Source organism: Pseudopodoces humilis, chromosome 3 (assembly GCF_049639895.1).
Source record: "Pseudopodoces humilis isolate 2021_Gansu_Grassland_sample_001 chromosome 3, ASM4963989v1, whole genome shotgun sequence".
NCBI lineage: Eukaryota > Metazoa > Chordata > Aves > Passeriformes > Paridae > Pseudopodoces > Pseudopodoces humilis.
Window position 1 is genome coordinate 80,442,570 of NC_142202.1, and position 19,527 is coordinate 80,462,096.

Sequence of the window (19,527 nt, forward strand, 5' to 3'; positions counted from 1 at the left end):
CTATCACGCCTTGTTTTGCTCTATGCAACAATGGGAGACATCACATCTGATGACACCCTATGACCAAGAGGCAATAGCTAAAATGGTTCCTTTTGTATTAACAGAAGGAACTGTTTGAAACATTGCAAATAACTTAATAAAAAATTCCTGTTAACTCCTGTTAAGGAGTCAGAACAGAAAAAAATTTTCATTGAAATATAATTTACTACATAATATACCCTGCTGCTGATTATCTTCTGCAAAAGATTTCTTACATAAATTACATAAATGCAAAGATTGTTTACCAGAGTACTACATTATACACGTCTAAGTTTCATACCTTTGCTGATTAATGCTGTTATTTAATCAGGTTCTGTTTATATCGTTAAAATATTCATTTAAACAAGTATTTTCAAACAAGTGGTCAGTACGAGAATCACAGCAGGAAATCTTACTGTCTATTTTATTTAGATTCTAACACAGGTTACAACTGTTATCAAAATATTCAGCAAGAAAATTAGGTTTACCATATCAAGCATGGTAAAAGGGCCAAGACTTATTCTTCACCAGACAGAAAAAAGCCTAAAGAAAACAGCAATGAGATACTGCATCTAACCTTGAAGAAATCTGTCTTTTCAGCCATGTATCTCAGATTGCCTTGTGTAAGAGGAGGTCTGATGACGACAGCCACTCTTCCCTGGTTAGGACTAAGAGGCTGAGCAGTTTCCACACTGTTCAGATTTTCTCCAGTGACAAGAGCAACAGATTGAGTCAATCCAACCAAGTCCATCACAAGGGAAATAGTAACACCCTGAACACTGAAATCGCTTGCCTGCCTGCAAGCATTCATTAAAGTCTGTAGCCACAGTGGAGGCTGTACTTGTTCACAGTCTGAAATACAAATAACAGATTATACATTTATTTAACAATCTAAATATTATGGAATTTTCCTCTTGTATTCCATAATTATAGGTGCAATTGTCCCTTCATATTTCAATCTTCCCATTGTACGGGTTTAGGAAAATGTATGCGAGACAAAGATACTTCCTGATGTATCTTTAAAATACTCCAATTAAGAATGCAATACTGTCTCACGTCAAACAATTAGTAACCAAAAAGGAATAGAAAAATTTTAACAAGGAAGAGAAAAATTTAATGGAAATGCATTCAGATGATTTCCTGCTTTAGGCAAAATGGAACTTTTAGTAGTTAGCACATCCTTTCATCTACTTTTCCTCTTCATAAAATTCTTCACCAGCAATCAAATCTTAACACTCTAGACAGGAGTCTGGAATAATTCTGTAATATATTTTATACCACCTAGGATGATATATTATATTATATAAAATAATATATATGCAGACTAATTTTCCATTGACAAAAATAGCTTTGCCTGGCAATTCTTTAAAAACAGAACTCTTTGTGAAAACTGATGGTTTGGGTGCAGAACTATGATCCATTAGACCATACTCTGTTTTCACTGCAGGTGGTTGTTTTCCCCCTTTTCACTTTATCAAACCATACTCTGGGTTGATAATGGAAATGCCCTTCTCCAAAGTTCACAGTCAACTCTTGAAGTGAATATTGTACCCTTTTATTTTAGAGATATCAAAGTAACTTCTCTTAAAACTTCAAATGGACTCTGATAACACAGGTAAAAAGGCAAATGCACCTAGAACCAGACACAAGTGAAGAAGTGTTATTTAATAGGTGCAAATATAGCACCCTTTTAGAATCAAGAGAAGAATTATACAATTTCTAATTTATATCCACAGCTCCACTGGAGTTGAAATATACCTAAGAATTCCATACTGTGTTCTAGAGCTTACAGATATAACCCTTGTTTTCAGCTTCACTCAGTTCCCATTTTAATTTCTTCAATTAAAGATAGCTATGAAATTAGGCATACAGCTGAATAAAAGTACAATTATGTTCCATAAATGTCAGATTAACTTGTCTCCTTCAAATAAACAGACTGATCAGTAATTAAGAGCTATTGAGCCATATCATTAAAGTAACCCTTCAAAAACATGTTCCAAATTTAGGAACCCTTCAAACACAGCCTCTTCTGCACTACAAAATCCTCCAACAAGAGATAGGGTAGCGTGAGAATTATCATGACTACCTTCGTCCATTCTCTGTTCCAGTGCAATTCTCTGTTATGGGAAGTAGGCCCAGCACTATTCTCATCTGCCCTGACATCTATACAACAGATGTTCACATTTGGAACAAAATCCTTCCTGTTGGTTTTACCCACCTACAATTTATGCTTATTCCTCAAAGTTACACTGTTTAATAGACTGCAAGTGATATCTCACGAATAGGAATGTTGAGATGATGAACAAGAAACACAAATCCAAGACATTTAACGAAAGTGAAAAGGATTCCTAGAAGCACTGCCCTCATACAAGGCAGTGTACTACTACTCAAGCTCTACAAGCTCTCTGCTCTACAATGCACAAGGCATTGATAATCAAGTGCTGTGTGCCCCAAAAAGTAATAAGCAAACAGCTGACATTTTAGTCTTTGGACACAACACTCATTTGTAGGCTGTTTGGGAGAAATAAATAAACACCTAGCATTTTCAGGGTCATGCTATAAAAGAACAAATGTTCTGAGATAGATCTTTCATAAAAGGTAGCAGATCTTTGGTGTTGTCATACTCAGAACTAATAAACAGCTATAACCAAATTGCCATCAACTGACAAGTATTTTATATGTCTGGATGTTACAAAGTCAAATATATGGTCCGCTCCTGGCTATAATGAAGACATAAACAACATATCTGAAAGACCACAGAAACAAAAGCAGTCACGTTAAATTGCCATGCTTGCTTCCAAAACAAAAAAAACCTACTCATCTCCAAGCACCACCCACCACTTAGCCTTGATTTGAAAATTGTAAATAAGAAGAAAAAGCTGCAACTAGGACATTTCCTAGAAAAAAATAAAACCAGAGATGACTGTGACAGTAGCCAAAATTAGTGTTACTATTTCTTGCATGCTCCAAGCATATCCACCATGAAAACATTTTAAGGAGCAACTCTCAGACTGCAGATGAGAAGTGGATCCAAAATTGGAACTGTAAACTGAAGACTTTACAAACTGTAAAAAGGATTGTTCATCCTAAAATGTCACAATTTACAGTAATCCGTAACTGTTTTAGTCATGTCTGTATCTGAATAGTTTCATCTATCTGTAAACACATGCATACCTTACAAAAATCACCATTTTTATTTTGTTTCTTAATGCAATTATAGCTAGAAGAATATTTTGCAAGAACTGTTCCTTTAATAGGAGCAAACTAGAATTAATTAAATTTCTTAGCTGGTATGATTTTTATTGAACAACAGCTTACAATGTCCATGTATTGCCAAAGTGATCAATGTGCACATCAAACCAAAACTGATAAAAGGAAGCTAAAAACAAATTTGATGTGAGCTGCGGCTATTGCAAAATATGACAAAAAAAACATTGTGGATCCATACAGTAAAGAGGAAGATTCAACAATCTAGATTCTACTCTCAGGCTTCAGTTTGCATAATTTATATTTTTCACCCCAGTACTAATTACTGCCAAATTCCACACCAGCAATATTCTTAACAATCTACAAGAAAATACTTTCGTTTCCAAATGTAAACCAATTGACACAGAAGAAAACTTAGATTTCTGAGAGGAACAGCAAACAGCAACACACATAAAGCATAATACTATTACTTTAAATTTTTTTGGCAGAAAAATAATTATTTTAAAAACAAAGAACAAAGGATAGTGCAGCTTACCAATTTCAGGCTTCCCAGGATGTAATTCTGAAGTGCGGTTTCCTTCAGCAATGTAAACGGGAAAGCTCGAACATTCAAGATAGAGCTGACAAGCAGCAATAAAGGCAGGAAGGTATTCTTTAGGTGTTTTCTTCTTGTTTGTTTTCTTCACATTAGCATCATCTTGTGATTCTCTGTCCCATTTTGTGCTCTGTCCTTGCACTCTAGTAGGGTCTACCGGAAGCTCTGCTCCTAAGGGCTGAGACAAGGAATTATTCTGAATGATATACAGGTTGATAAATCTGGTTAAAAACTGTTGGACATATTCCAAACAGCACTGCATTGCAGTCTTTTGGATCGTTTTCCCACTACGAGTTGCTGTCCCTTGTGTCATTATGGAAGGAGGCTGTACAATGGTCTCCTCAGAACCCACAGTTGATGCTGTCTCAGTCTCTGAGGATGTGCTACCAACAATAGGGATGCCAGGTGCACTGTGACCTTCATTCAGTGCTCTGTCAATGTCATCAGTTGTATCTGCCTGGTATTGTACAAACTCAGTGAATCCACTTTCTGATGATCGACTGCTTGGAGGGTTTTCACCATCTTCAAACACATCATTAGGATTTTCAAGTGACACTGATGGCACCTGAGTAAAATAAAAGTTTAATGACTATTCAAAATACGGTATTTAGGTCTTAGCAAAACAATATTTATTAGTGTCTTCATTTGAAAGCAACAATTTTATTCTGGAGTTTTAAATGTATTCATACAAATACATTTTATGCAAAATGGTGTTTGGTGTTTCTGTAAGCCTGCCAGACTAAGCTAACATTAAAAGAAAATTGTTTATCAAGAAAAATATTTAAATATTATTGGTTTTAACATTTTCTTCATATCATAACCACGTCTATTTTGAAAATGCTGAAATATGTAGGCATAGGTATTATTAATTTATACAGCATCATAAACTGTCAAATATAAAGTTATAATTACAAAAATATATAAACTCTTCATTTAAAAACTACTAATCATTTGCAACTAGAAAGAAAATAAATCATTGCCTCGAAATGAGAAAGAGGTTGCTGCAATAACAACAGTTCTTCATTAATTATATGTTTTAATTCCTTATCAGTTCAGAATATGCACAAATAGATGAACAGCTTTTACTCAGAAAGCACCTACAGTGGTTTTTTGCCCTGCTCTAGCCCTCTACAGTCTTAGTAACTGGTAGCATAGTCTCTGTTTCCTGGTGAGAACATGAGGTAGGGAAACAACTGAAAGAAGAAATGCATCAATCAGTGGCCCTAAATGCAGGTGTCCACTTCTGATCCTACATTTTACTGGCAATGGCAGATGTTGCCTGAAATCTAACAGGCCCAGAAGTTGTTTTGATTCTAATCACTAGCTGTGTTAAATTCAGAACTTGTGCATTATGTAATAATATTAAAAACTTTTTCATTAATAAATAAGAAGAGTGAATAACATCCTCTTTTACCAGAGATGGAATAAGAATGGAAATTTGAGGTACTACAGCAGAAAACAGTGAGAGCTATGTACTAAAAAGCTTGAAGAGACATAAATGATGACCTCATTTTACAAAACAGTCTAGAAGTGATTAGAAGCATGGAAAATCATTTCACTATCTCTTAAGAGAAACCATGGCCACATATGAGACAGCTGCAATTGGAAGCAGAAGGCCACTGAAGGTTCAAAGGGTAGAATCATTCAGTTAAAACAGGCCTTACTAAAAAAAAAAAAATAAAAAAAGGAACCAAAAAAACCCCTCAAAATCCCAAAAGAACAAAACAAGGCAGGTATCAATTAGCTAGAATGAATAAGGATAGGATCCTGAATAAAGGATGCTGGAGTCCTAATTGACAAGGGGAACACAAGCCAGCAGTGGACTCCTTTGGTGAAGCAGACCAGCCACATCTAGGACCATATCAGAAAAAGTACTGTCACCAAATCAAGGGAAAAAATTAGTCCCTTCTGCGAAGCAGTTTTAGGTCCACAACCAGAATACTGAATCCAATTTTATACTCATTAGTACAAAATAAACTCTGATGTTTAATAAACTGAGTATGCCCAGTGGAAAGTCACCACAAGTGCTCCTGGACATAGAAGGAATATTCAGAGAGTTGGATTTACTCAGTTTAAAAGAATGCTAAAAGTTGTGGAGGGGGTGAAGATGGCTTTATTGCTCTCTGTGAGCTCCCATTAGGCAGTTGAAAAGATGGAGATATGCTCATAAATCCACAGTGAAAGAACACAAGGCAACCAACACAAACTACAACAATGGAAATTCTGATTAAATAACAGTGCAAACAAACAAGCTGTACAGAGAAGTCGTGGTAACTTCATCCTTGGAAATATTCAAAGTTAAGACAAATATGATCCTGAGTGACATGACTTAGCTTTAAAGTAAAATCTAACTTTGAAATCAGCCCTGCTTTGAGCAGTGCCCTGCAACTGTCACTTCCAACCTAATTTATTCTATGATGTTCCTTAAGTTTCTTCAGCTGGAAAACAAAGATTTCAGGGCATGTCACTTAACATACCTCACAGAGCCATGGCTGCACAGAACAAACTGGACAAAGTTAAACGAGAAATAGTGTCTGGCTGGTTTATTTTATTTCTTTAATAAATTATTCTAAAAACTTAACAGTGACAGCAAAATACGTGATAGGTATTAAACCAATGCACACAAATTGGGTGAGAGGAGAATTTACATATGTCTGATACTTAACCAAAATGGTGAATTATCTTCAGTCCAGTTATTTTACTTCATCATACTCTTGAAGTACATTACAAAGTTTAGTCGATTAGTTCTTTCTTACGCCCTGATTCCAAAGTGATTTATACAGGTATAATATTAAATCTGGGTAGAAACCTTTAAGAATCAAGACATTTTACCACAGTTATAAGTTATTTTGATTACCCAAGTTTCACATATATTGTGGTATCTAAATTTAATCAAAGACTTGAAGGGTGTTAAACACAGGCTTAGAAAGCCCATATCCTTTTTCTACATAAGAAGCAATTTTCCAAGATGCTGCAAAACCCAATAAGTTACCTTTTTATTTTCCCATTCTTTGATGGAGTTGCTGTGTCCAGTAGGAAGCTGCAGAATACCATCTGTACCAGCAGAGAGCAATGGAGGCTGAACCTTACTAAGGATCTTTGAGCAGAGTCTGAGAGAATCAGTAAGCTCAGACAAGTGCAAGGTAGGAAGATGGCTTGTCAATGCAGAAATCATCCTGAGCAACAGCTGAGGCAAGTGTTCTGTCTGTATTTCAATGTAAGTCTCCTAATAATAGGAGTAGTAAAGTAATAATAAAAACTTGTTAATTGTCACATCATATTCTACCCTGAAATTTACTTTCTGTAACAGAGCTACCTATCATTTGCTTAACTGAGTTCTAAACATATAGAACATTGAAAAAGGAAAATTAATATCTTAATATCCAAGACTAAGTATTACATACTTTACTAAAAATATTTACAAAATTAACTTTAAAGTTGGGTAACAAACAAATAAAAATATATCTAGCTCTTTTTCCAACTAGTACATCTTGTTCATTACACAACAAATACATTAGAAACATCATAAGAAGGCTGAAGAATGCTAGTATTACTTTATTAATCTTAAGATAAAAGTTTAAGAATTAAATATAAGTTGTTAAGAACTAAAGGAAGAACAGGCTGATTGCCATACCTGACACAGCACTCTCATACTTCTAGTAGGCTTTGAAATGAGAAAGCAAAGAATTGAGGAAAGACAGCTATAGAAAAAACAGTTCCAACAGTCTTTGCTACATTAAGCAACGACAACAGAAAAAGAAGATACATCTTATCATGACATTTAAAAGACCCTTAAAAGAAAGCTGCACATTCAAACTATCATATCAAACTACAAAAGACTATACTTGCAATGAATACACAGAAAAGAAAATGAGGACAGACTAAAATTTTCAGGTATAAGCATCATAAAACCCATTTCAGTTACGTATAACCAGTCTATCAAGAATCATACAATAAACCAAAAATTTCTTTTAATGTCAATTTATGTCAGTATATTTTCAGGAAAAGCAATTAATAAAGTATATATAGTATTTCTGCAGCCCATAAATATAAATATATAGAATCCCAATGTTAATAATGAATAAAGCAATTCTTACCAAAGAAACAATATCCAACAAAAAATCCACTAACAAGCAGAAATTTGTCAGAGGTAACTCAGATTGCTCACTATCACCTCCAGGCCCAGTTTGAAGTCTGGCATGTAAAGTCCTCCTGCAAAATTCAAATAGATTTTCACAGTATTTTCCTTGCCCCCTCACATTGACCATATTTCTGTAACTTAATGGAAAGCTGTATATTTTGGGGATAATCACTATAAACCAATAAGCATTTTCTCATTTTACTGTTAAGTAGCTTATTTGGCCCCATGCCACTCTTTCAGAAAAAGCAGTAACCAGCCTTTTGGTGCAGAACAGTCTTCATCTGTAAAATAAGGAAATTCAAGCTACAGAAAATTGAGCATAGAAGACAAAACCTTAGATAATACAGAGGCTCATGTTGAAAAAAAACAAGCAAAAACAATTTTCCAGATTTCAGTTTTTCATAAGGCAATTTTGTATTCATGCTGACAGTAACATTACTTATATGTAGTGAAACACTCACCTGCATGTTAGCTGGCTGTAGATGACTTTCCTTATGTTAGCAATTCAGCCCAACACACAAAAATCAAGTCACAGATATCTAGATCAACCTCTCACACTGAGCAGGACTGCTAAAAACACCAGATAAATTCGCCCACAGTTTTGTCTAGCAGAGTTCTGGAAATCTCACAAGAAAGCTCCACAGCCTTCCTGGCTTCCACTGTTCCACCTCTTCCAGTGCTGCATAATGTTCTTAGTAAAGCTTTTCTCAAAGTCCAACCTGACCACTTGAGTGAGCACTTGTTGCTGTCCTTTGCTTTCCATCAGCTGTTATAAAAAGTATAGCTGTATGAACTTTGCAAATGCCCTTCAGGAAGTTGTAGGGTGCCATTCAATTTCCCTCTTTTCCAGGCTAAACCAAACTCACCTACCTCAACCTTAAATTCAGTGTCCTATAACTGACCAGCTTAGCAGTTTGTCTGCTAGAGTATCTTCTCCTCAGGTGGCGTGTCCAAAGCTGGACACAATATTCCACATCTGTCCTTAGAAACACTAAGTGAAAGGAAAAATAACTTCCTTTCACCTGCTGCCCATGGTCCTCATAATGTAGCCTAAGACACAGTTTTCTTTAGTTTTAACAGCACACTGTTGGCTCATTAAAATACTTGGACAAGATTTGTCCAAGTATCTTAATATTTTATCAAGCAATCCCTTAAGCAATGAAAATGAAATTCTACAAATTTCATTTAACATCTCTACATCATCTACTCCTTGCCACAGCGAAAACCCTTTAGTGTTTCCTTTATCTGCCTTCCCTCCTGCTCGTATTTTCAATTTTAAATTTCATTTATGGTTTGCTATTTTCTCCTGTAGCCCTCCTTGTCATGCACAGGATCCCCACCCTTCATTTTCCCTAAAAGAGCAGGACAAATGATGACACATCAGGTGTCTGGCAAATCTGTCAGTTTTACCAAAAGCGATTTGTACAATGAGTAATACTGCACTGGCCAGACAGAACAAAAGCTAGCTTTAAGGTCACTCTGGAGTCTACCCTTCAGTAGAGGGGCTAATTCTGTCTCTTGATTTAAGCCAGACACTGAGTTCGTGAGAACTCACACTGCTAAGACCCACAATCATATCTGATGAAAACTGGCCAAAAGGTTGAACTTATAGGAATGGGAGGAAAAATATACTTACAGGCTAAATGAGGTCATGAGACTAACTTTTTGAAGAAAGTATATGAAACAAAAATTAACTTCAACTTTACACGGAGAGATTAAATATTATCACCTACCTACAACACTCTTCAAACCAACGAGCAATATAATCCCACATATAATAAGGCTCAAAGGAATTGAAAAGAAGATTGGCAGTTTTAATCAGTTCTGCTGTTTTCTTGTTTTCTCTCAGCTTGCTGAAAGAAAATAAAAAACATTTTATATTTTTATACTTATTTTTCAAGTTATATAACTACTTGACAGTAGGTAAACTTATATTACTGTGAATGTACCCACTGTCAAGTAACATTGACAAATTATCCTCCTCTCAACATTACAAGTAGCTGTTGCTCAAGGGCTCAGGATATTGGCAGGCTGCTCATACCAATGTCTTTTCACAGTTGCTAGGTTTCTCCTCTGTCCTTTCTTTAATCTTTGTCTTTTAACCACATTTTTAATAGATCTGCTTTTACCATAATTGTTCCTACTGTTGTTTGCTCCCCTCTTCAGCTTTGATCACCCCTCACCTCTTCACCTTTTCAAAATATTAAATTCAAACATTGAAACTCTGTATCTATCCCACTCCTTGGCTCTCCTGCAGCAGTCTTCATATTTCTACTACGAGAAAACTCATCGGTCTATTTTTCTTTTTTAAGAACACAGATATAAAGAATATCACAATCAATCAAACAAGCATTTTTGTCATGGATAAAAAATATAACATATGCTAAATATTAAAAAAATAGAAATAATACAGCCAACACTTTCACACCTTTGCCCTGAATACAGAAGTTGCAATAAATGCCCATAGCTCCTGTATCATGAAGAAAACATGTCACAGTCCCACAGGCTTCACAGTCATGGTTCCAGCAACAAAGATATATCATTTAATAAAAAATATACTTATACTCATTATTTACCTGCTTAGCTGTGTATGATCTTTGTTGAAAGATGGTTCTGTCTGAAGCTCCAGTTCTGCTTTGCACTGTGTATATAATGTTCGAAACACTTCAATCAATACATCCTCTAGGATGGCAGGGCCTAGGGAGAAATACCAGCAGTCACGCTCTTGCATTATAGCACTGCCCAACAGTCCATAGCTGAAAGCTACTGAAATCATTAGCTAGCTTTGGTCACTGAAACCACAAAATTTCTTCTGGTTCAATCTCATAAACTACCTGAATGTCATGAAGTTTGATTTGCTTGCACTCCAGAAACAGAGACAACTGTAGTGCCTAGTAGTACACAAAGCACAGGCAGGGCTCTTTAGCCCCATGTTTAATAGCAGCTAGGTACAAACACACCAAGTTCAAAAGCTGTGCAGTCACAGTAGTACAGATCATGTTCAAGCCAACACACCCTTTTTATTAGCTCAGCTCAGCAACGTGCAAAGGGACTTCATGGATTCTTGATCAGAGGTGGATTTTGGTCAATCACTTTGAAAAACTCGTCCCTAAGCTATCTCATGCTGTTAGCATATGGACAACACACTTAAATATTTAAATACAAGATAAAATATTTTGAGCATCATTCTTCTAACTTGAAGCAGTTTTTTTTTAGCTTAGGATATAGTCTGCAGGGTACTTTTTGAAAGTATTTTTGAAAGTGTGCAATAGGAGCTCAGAAAACCAACTACAGCCTGGGCTGCATTGAAAAAGTGTGGCCAGCAGGCCAAGGGAGGTGATTCTGACCTTCTCTTCTGCTCATCTGAAACCCCACCTGAAATAATGCATCCATCTTTTTGATGCCCAGCACAGGGACATGGACCTGCTGGAGCAAGTCCAGAGAAGGGCCACAAAGTGGGCTGGAACATCTCTGCTATGAAGATAGGCTGAGATAATTGGTCTTGTTCAGCCTGGAGAAGAGAAGGCTTCAGAAAGACCCCATTGCAGCCTTTCAGTACTTAGATGGGGCTTATGAAAAGAGAGGGAGAGAGACTCTTCATACAGGCAGATGGTAACAGGACAAGGGGGAACAGTTTTGGACTAAAAGAAGAGAGCTTTAGTTGAATTCTAGGGAAAAACACTTTACCCAGAGGGTAATGAGGCACTGGAACAGGCTGCCTAGAGAAGCCATGGATGTCCCATCCCTGGTAATGTTCAAGGCCAGGTGGGATGGGGCTTTGTAAATCTGGTTTAGTGGGAGGTTTCCCTGCCTGTGGCAGGGGTGTTGGAATTGGATGATGTGTAAGGCCCCTTACACATCATCCTACAATACATTCTATGATTCTATAAAATAGCTCCTTCTTTGGATTTGAGCTAAATCTCAATTCTGAAGAAAAAAAACCCAAATTATTTTGAAAATAATTTAAAAAGTAATCCTGCTTGAGATATCATTTACTTTTTTATGTGTTTCCTAGCCTCACTGAGCTGCCTTCAGTAAGAGAAGGCTCATGCAGTTAAGCAAAAATCCTTTTAGTGTATTCCATCTCATTTTCCTGAAAGAATCCTCAAAGCTTTGCTACTTCATGAAATCTTAACATACACTTTGCCTCCGAACATCTAGACTGATCCCCAGAAATCACAAATTACAAGGAAGATGGCAAATTTCTAACAAACATTTTGTTCCTTACAGTTGTTCTGCCCTAACCAATTCTTTTCTTTAATTATTGTATTTTCATGGTTTTATTATCCCACCCTCAAATCTGATAACATATTTTAAAAAATATTTTTATTTTTTTCAGTCACCTTCAAAACTGTATTTCAAAGAAAAAGGCAAGGTATCCAAGTCTTAACTGTAAATACTTTTGTCCCATAGTCCTCAGCACTTGTCTGCTAAAGAGGGCATTTAAACACTTTAAATAGGGGAAAGAAAAATTTAAAAAAAAAAAACACCATGAAGAAATCCCAACAAATCACCTACAAAACAAAAAAAAAAATTTTCCTCCTCTGCATAAGCTCTTCTGAAAAAAATTAACTGTTTTCTTGTTAGTATCTATCATCTCTGCATGTATAATAGAAGAAAGAGCAGGTTATTCCCAAAAGCAATAGCTGAGATTTATAATAGTAAAAGTCATTATTTGATGAAAGGAATTAGAAAATCCAATCTGCATTTCTTCACAACACAATGGTTCTCTCTATGACTCTGACTTATTATTTCCTGTGTATAAAGTACAAGAAATAGCATTTACCAAAAGGTAAATCTGATGAATGCAATAAATTAAATACATAAATACATAGATACAGCTTGGAAGATCTAAGAAATCTGGCTAATCTGCAGTACTAAGCATATAACTTTTTCAATTTGATAAAAAAGAGAGAAAATTTTTCATAGAAAAATCACATGAAACAAATTAAAAAGAATAAATGAAAATTACCTAGTTCAGGCTTATCCAGCAAACTGATAAGAATTCGAAAAGGCTTTAAGTCTTGCATTAATGTGCTTTCTTCTCCCTGTCCATTAACTTGTAATATTCCAACCATTGCCTATAAAAAACAAAAAACATATCAGGAAAACAAAAAGAAAGCTAGAAAGCAATAAAAGCTGCACATAAAGGAAAAATTCTCAGTAGTGGAGATCACAATTTCATCTCACTGCAGCTCAATCTCCCATGATTAAGTTCTCACAACTTTGCCTTTGAGAACATTTCTGTGGAACAGAACTTGGTAACGTATATTTATTTAAAATCAAAATAAAGTATTGTAAGAAGATAACTCAATATTTCTTAAGAATAAAAGAGAAGACATGAGTATTAATGAACAAACTATTTGAGAAGATAAAGTAGGTAGATATTAAGGGCTTAATAAAACACCATCTATCCTATGATATATTCACTTATCAGGATGAAAGCTTTCTTGACTAAATAGCAATGTCAACTTTGAAATAAATGGGAAGACTGAGTTTCTATACCAAAGTAAGTTAGGGAATGAGATGCAGAATTAAAAAAATCCCTATGCGATAGATGATCAGATTTTGCTTAGTTTTCTGCCTGGCTGACTTGACTGTCTGAGCTAGTTTGTTCTACAGTTTCAAACAAAAAGACAAAGAAGGAAAGAAAAAAAGAAGAGAGAAGAAATAATACAGCCATGAAAACCAGTTTGGCCTTGCTATCTGCTACAAACAAAGTATTATCAGTAAGTATCTTAAAAGAAAAATCTTCTGTACTTTCATATGCCTTTAGAAGGCCAGAATTTTCAGTACATTGTACCTGTGAATAAGACATGAGTTGACTGGATAAAACAAAATACAGAGACTGCTAAAGAAGAAGGCAGAAAGGAGCAATGCTTTTAAAGTGTTTAAGAGGCAGCAAAAGGTGTTAGAAGCCATATGTCATTTGTATTATGCAAAGGCAAGGCACTGACTCTAATGTACATACTCTTTTCAGACAAAGGCTTTATTGACACTGATAAAGTTTGAAAGATGGACAGATTTAAAAAGGCCATAACCATTAACCATGCCTAAATGTTGCTGAAAGCTCACCACACTTTTTAATACAAGGTACAGGTGAAACTACAGCTCATTCAGGCCTCTCCTTTACATTTGAATAATTTCTGAATCATCTGCTAAGGAAGGCAGAAGGATGATAAGAGAAGGGTGAGAGTGCCAAGGCGGTCATTGCTACTGGAATACTGGAATTCTGAGGTCTCTGCCTCATCAGTAGAAATACAGATCTCACCACTTTCAGACAAAACTGAAGGTGCTAGATCTGTGCTGGGTGTCAGCTTTGAACTGGGATGAGCTGCATATTCTTGTGTCAGCTACTACTGTTAGAATTGCCACTTTCATTCCCACACAGCATCACAGCTTTGACTCAGAAAAATCCTGACCTTACCGATTTGCCTTAATGATAAAATGTCTTCCCTACTTCAAGATCAGACTCACAGCAGTTTAAAAGACATCTGTATTTCAATTATTGTGAGAGGCAGCACAGTTCTTAGAATCAGTGATCTCAGCTCACATAGCAAGGCTTTAAGGGTAAACTAGTTTAACTGCCAATTTTCTCAACTATTCCTGACTGCCAACGGAGAGCAGAAGATGCTCTCTTTTCCTAGCAAGAAGAAAGACCCTTTTAACACAGATTTGGAGTGCCACCTGGTAATTTTTTTTCAGATTCCCAAGACACAGAGGAGTTTCCATATCTACAAAAGAGAATTCTCCAATTCAGTTTCATGAAAGAACAGGCTCCAGTGTTATCAAGTAACATCCACACATGCTTCATTCATTGTGGAAAAGGAGAGGAAGAAATCTAATATTTTTCCTGTTCATTCTGCTACTTTAGAGAAAGACATTATTCCATGTCTTCATTTTTCCACTGAGAAAGTTTTAGAAGAATAGGACACAAATATCACAAAAAGACAAGATTACATTGTCACATTGCATTGGCAAGTCAAAGGATAAAGTTACAGCAACTTTGATCAGGATCTGTTTATAAAAATATGTGCCCCAATAAAACACACTATAGCTACCTGGACTAACATCTCCTTAGAGAAGGTGTTGAAATAATAAGTGGCATGCTCCTCAGGATTGCTGTGCCTTGTACTTCTGGGTCCTACAAGGGCACCATTGTTATCAAAACCTTCAAGCAAACAAAAGACAAAGCAGATAAATATTTTTAGTTTAACAGAATATATTACCAATGTCTTTAAACTAGAAATTAACACAGTAACACTGATAACTTACCAATATGAAGTCCAAGTCATGTTGGCAAGAAAAAGATGATTTTATAGAGTTTAATATGGGAAACTAAGTTATACTTTCACACAAGCAGTTTGTACACAAACCAAAAAATTCTGTTTTATGCAATATTATCAACCAATTACTTCTTGTATAAAAGAAAAATGTTCACAAATGCTGCAAAACCCACAATCCTTAAAAAATGCAAGCTGTCACATAAAAATATTTCAATATTAATTGGAACACAAAATTCAGTGTTTTAAATATATAGAGATGATCATCAAAACACACTGACATGACTAAGGCACTTAGAATATCAGTCACACTAACAAAAATAAATCTAAAATTCAAAATTACATAAAAAATATGGACCTTTGTATTATAAGTTTCTTTTCCCAGTAAGTTTCTAATTGCACAAAATAATAGGCTTAAGGAAGAGAAAAAAAAAATCAATTGGTTAACAATGGTTATAATAACCTGATTTAAGGAGATGTATGAAATTTCTATTCATAGAGAATGTTAATAGGTCACATCTAGCTGTAAAACAACAGGAAGGAATAACAAACACCAGAATTAAATAATGTCATAGAGAACAACCGAATTCAGAGTCTTCCAGCATAACTGAACTCCATCTGCAATGTCTTATATTGGGAATAGGATATCATGATAATAGAAAAGCAGCACGACATCCAAAGAAAGAAAATGCTAAAATCCTATATTGTCAGAAAGTTTGTCCCAATATGTAACAAACAGAGGAAGTAGCTGTTCACACACAGGACCTGGAAGTCACTGTAAAAATATTCTCTGAAGCTGTATGACTTTCAGTGGACTCTATGTTCATGAAATAGCTGTAAAAGAAGGTTCCACAACTTAAAAAAAACCAGCATATTTTAAATTCACAAAATACCTTTTTCAATAATAGCAAAAGACATATCAAATACATCAAATTTAGATGAAACATGAGTGCACTGTTTCATCTTGAAACTATTTCTTCCCCAGAAGTGAAAATGCAGGTATGAAGCATAACATTGCACTTCATGGTCTTTCTTTAAAAGATTAATCCTTTGCAAGTCAGTGTCTTGAGGAATGATTAACCAAAGGAGCCAGGAATTTCATGTATTTAACTTCTAAACCCCCGCAGCTCCTACAGCAACACAACCAACCCCTTCATGCAAAACTACTTGCTGATTTCTTCCGTCCCTTCACAATTTTAGTTCTCTCTCAAGACCCTTTGCTACTCACGTCCTTCCTCCCCAGTCGCCCACAGGCTACCTGCCTCTGACCTCTTAACTATCAACTGGGAAAGGTGCAAGAACTGCTGGGAAGGGTTCTGGGCAGCCTGAGAAGCACATACATGCTTACTGGTGAGCTGAGAAATCAAACAAAGCAGACAACAACAGACTGCAAAACACATCAAGTAGAGAAGCCACTTCATGTCTCTCCATTCAGTCTCCAATTCCAGGGACACACATAGGAACTTCCATGATTTTGACTTCTTTCAAAATGGGTTTAAAGAGTAACTGGTCAGATTCATGTGACCACAGGCTTAATTTCCTTAAAATAAGGCTTAATAAGAGCAATTTTTAAAAAAAAATTTCTAATTTCTGGTCTTCTAACTATTCCCTGAATAGTTGAGAGTCTTCTGATAGCTATAATTCTGTGCTACCCTCTTCTTATTACATGTCAATTTTGTATAAAAATTTAAATTTGTACTGTATTGATTTGATGTCCTTTGGTAGAACTGTATTCCCAATTGCCCAACTTTCACTCCAGAAGGGTGTTGAAAAGTGACTCGTGATCTGTTAATCACACGAGGATCTAATTAAGTTTAAAGTTTGCATACTCAAACTGTAACATCAATGCTCTTCAGCATTCTTTTCTTTTCATATCTTCTATACTGTTGTGCTCTAACTAACATTTACACTCTATAATGCCTATTCTCTGTTTTCTCCATTATATCTTTTTTAGAGAAAAAAGTTTCAGAGTGCCTATTTCCATAAGCCTACTACACCAGGCTCTGCACCTGAATGTGGCACATAATTGCTGCTAGAGGAAAATGCACCAACAATTTATATGACAGGAATGAGTTCCAGGATGACATTCTTCATCTTCTATGTCCATGGAGAGAGAAAACGCCTTTCTTTCTTACAAAAGAAATTGAGTATTTCATTTTTCCAGGATTCCTTCTAATAGTAGTGCAAACACTGGTAAGGAAAACACAATTCTTCCTCCACTTTTAGTGACCCATGGAATGAAATACAAGCCTACCTAGAAGCCATGCATAAAGCCTTCGGTTGAGTGACATATCCCTGCGCAGCACTACATGAAGGGCTGCTGACAAAATTCTGATCATGTCTGGACGTGTTGCCTGAAGAAGTTAGAAACATGTTAGAAATTAGTAAGAAGTTATGAAAAGTAATGCTCTTCCTATGCTAGCAGCTTAATGTTCATTGAAACATAGCTAGTTTCATGTTTTGACATTTCTGAATTCAGCATAGTACAAGAAAACAAAATCTTGCTTTTAGGAAACCAAAAAATGATTATTGTTTAGAACAGATACTATATGATAACACACACCCTTTAAGGATAGCAAAAGTAATAGATTTGACTAACAGCTCCTTTTTGTTACAAGACATTTCATTTTACTATGGAGCAAAAGCTTTGGAAGAAAATCCAACTAAAATCCAGTTTAAAAAAAAAATTAAAATACCTTTTCAGTTTCTTATTACTTTAAATGCTTGTGTAAGTCTTAATATTGAAAAAATGCTGTATTGATAATTTCAACATTTCAGTGCCTAAACAGAGGAACTCCAAATACACCTATAGTAACTGATAAATGTGAATGAAGCACTTCCACAAGCAAGAACACAGTTCTTTTTTTACATAAAAGTGCAGGTTTTCTCCAATTCCTAACATGATGAGAACCAATCTTGTGTAAGTTTTCCTCCAGGAGTTAAATAATTCATGGATCGTTTAAAAATCTGTTGTGCTAAGAGGATTAACTTCTGCTGATTTTGAGCACTGGAAATTGGAAACTTGCAAATGAACAAATGAATGAATTTGCTTCCTCATCAAATTGGAGCAATTTAAAAGCTTCTGCATAGACTAAACATCATAATTTGAGCTTACATACACAGAAATTAATGTCAAAGTTAACACATCAAGTTAAAAAGCATAAAATCAGAGATCATGACATGAGAGTAGCCAAACCTATCAGAGAAACTCTTACATGTGACTCTTGGAGCTTGGAGAAAATCATTAACAAAAACCAATCAAATAGTTCTACTGACTTAAGAAGTGAAGTACATTTAGGAATTTGTCAGTCTTTCTCTCATGTTAATAACCTACCTGGCTCATGTGGAAAGGAAAACAAAAAAGGATAAGGTCCAATGTGCTCCTCTGTACCAAAACACTGGTATCTTGCACTGAAGTGCTTACCGCTTCCACCTGAAGTAATGGCAGACCCCCACCCCAAATAGTTATTTATTATTTTAATAAGGTAGATATAAGACAGCACTCAAAAATAAGAATAGTTATTTATAAATAATGATAAGCACAAGAAAGTTATTTTAAATTTTGAATAATGAAACAAGATAAAACAGGAAAATAAAAGTTTCACCACTGAAGAAACATAGAATCAACAGATTCCCTAAACTATAAAACAGCTTTTGCTTTTTTATATTACCAATTAATATCTTAAGTTTAAAAGACAAAATTATTCTCTACTTCTCAAAAAAAAAAACAAAAACAAAAATTGCAACAAAACTCAATCACGTTTAGCTGAAGCATGTAATAAATGCAGTTTCACAAAAAATCTAAGCAATTCTGAAATGTTAATTCAGCTTTGAAACACTATCCTGCACCAAAACATCAGTTTAACTGGAGCTATAATAAACACGCATTTTTATCTCTTCAAAGGCTTAGTTCAAAGATGGAGAATACATCTCAATCCCCTCAAAATGCATTATGTAATAAGTAAGTAACTTCAGCATTGTTACTTATTGTAAGTTCATTGTTCCATTAAACATTACCATTAATTCAATGTCACTGCCAATTATGTAGAGTTGATCCTCCATGGAAAGCTTCCTGTTCAGATGGGAGAGGACGTAAGTGATGCCAGGCAAGCGAACTGCAGGGCTGGTGAGGAGGCTCCCCCAGAGAGCACTGTAGAACGCTGACTGATCCACAGCTGAAGCAACTTTCTCCAGCAGTGTGTTTGTTCTGCAGTAAAACCAAGTTATCTGAATGTATAACATGATATCATGTATAATAGCTCTTGACCCTGCCCCCAGTTTTA

At 35.4% G+C, this 19,527-nt stretch overlaps 1 protein-coding gene across 10 annotated transcripts in view; it reads right to left on the minus strand.

Annotated features, from left to right (window-relative positions):
• DOP1A (DOP1 leucine zipper like protein A) overlaps positions 1-19,527 on the minus strand; it is a 59,810-nt gene that overhangs the window by 24,042 nt on the left and 16,241 nt on the right. For 6 of the 10 annotated variants that reach the window (XM_014263489.2, XM_014263493.2, XM_014263488.2 and 3 more), the window contains exons 5-16: positions 19,262-19,451; positions 18,579-18,677; positions 17,499-17,598; positions 15,023-15,132; positions 12,934-13,042; positions 10,538-10,658; positions 9,695-9,814; positions 7,918-8,032; positions 7,455-7,484; positions 6,813-7,046; positions 3,761-4,385; positions 596-870 (exon numbers count right to left, since the gene is read on the minus strand). In XM_014263489.2, coding sequence (XP_014118964.1) covers positions 596-870; positions 3,761-4,385; positions 6,813-7,046; positions 7,455-7,484; positions 7,918-8,032; positions 9,695-9,814; positions 10,538-10,658; positions 12,934-13,042; positions 15,023-15,132; positions 17,499-17,598; positions 18,579-18,677; positions 19,262-19,451 — 2,128 coding nt within the window. The remainder of the gene's footprint in view (positions 1-595; positions 871-3,760; positions 4,386-6,812; positions 7,047-7,454; positions 7,485-7,917; positions 8,033-9,694; positions 9,815-10,537; positions 10,659-12,933; positions 13,043-15,022; positions 15,133-17,498; positions 17,599-18,578; positions 18,678-19,261; positions 19,452-19,527) is intronic. The other 4 variants (XM_088053867.1, XM_088053865.1, XM_088053868.1 and 1 more) reach the window with 2 other exon arrangements.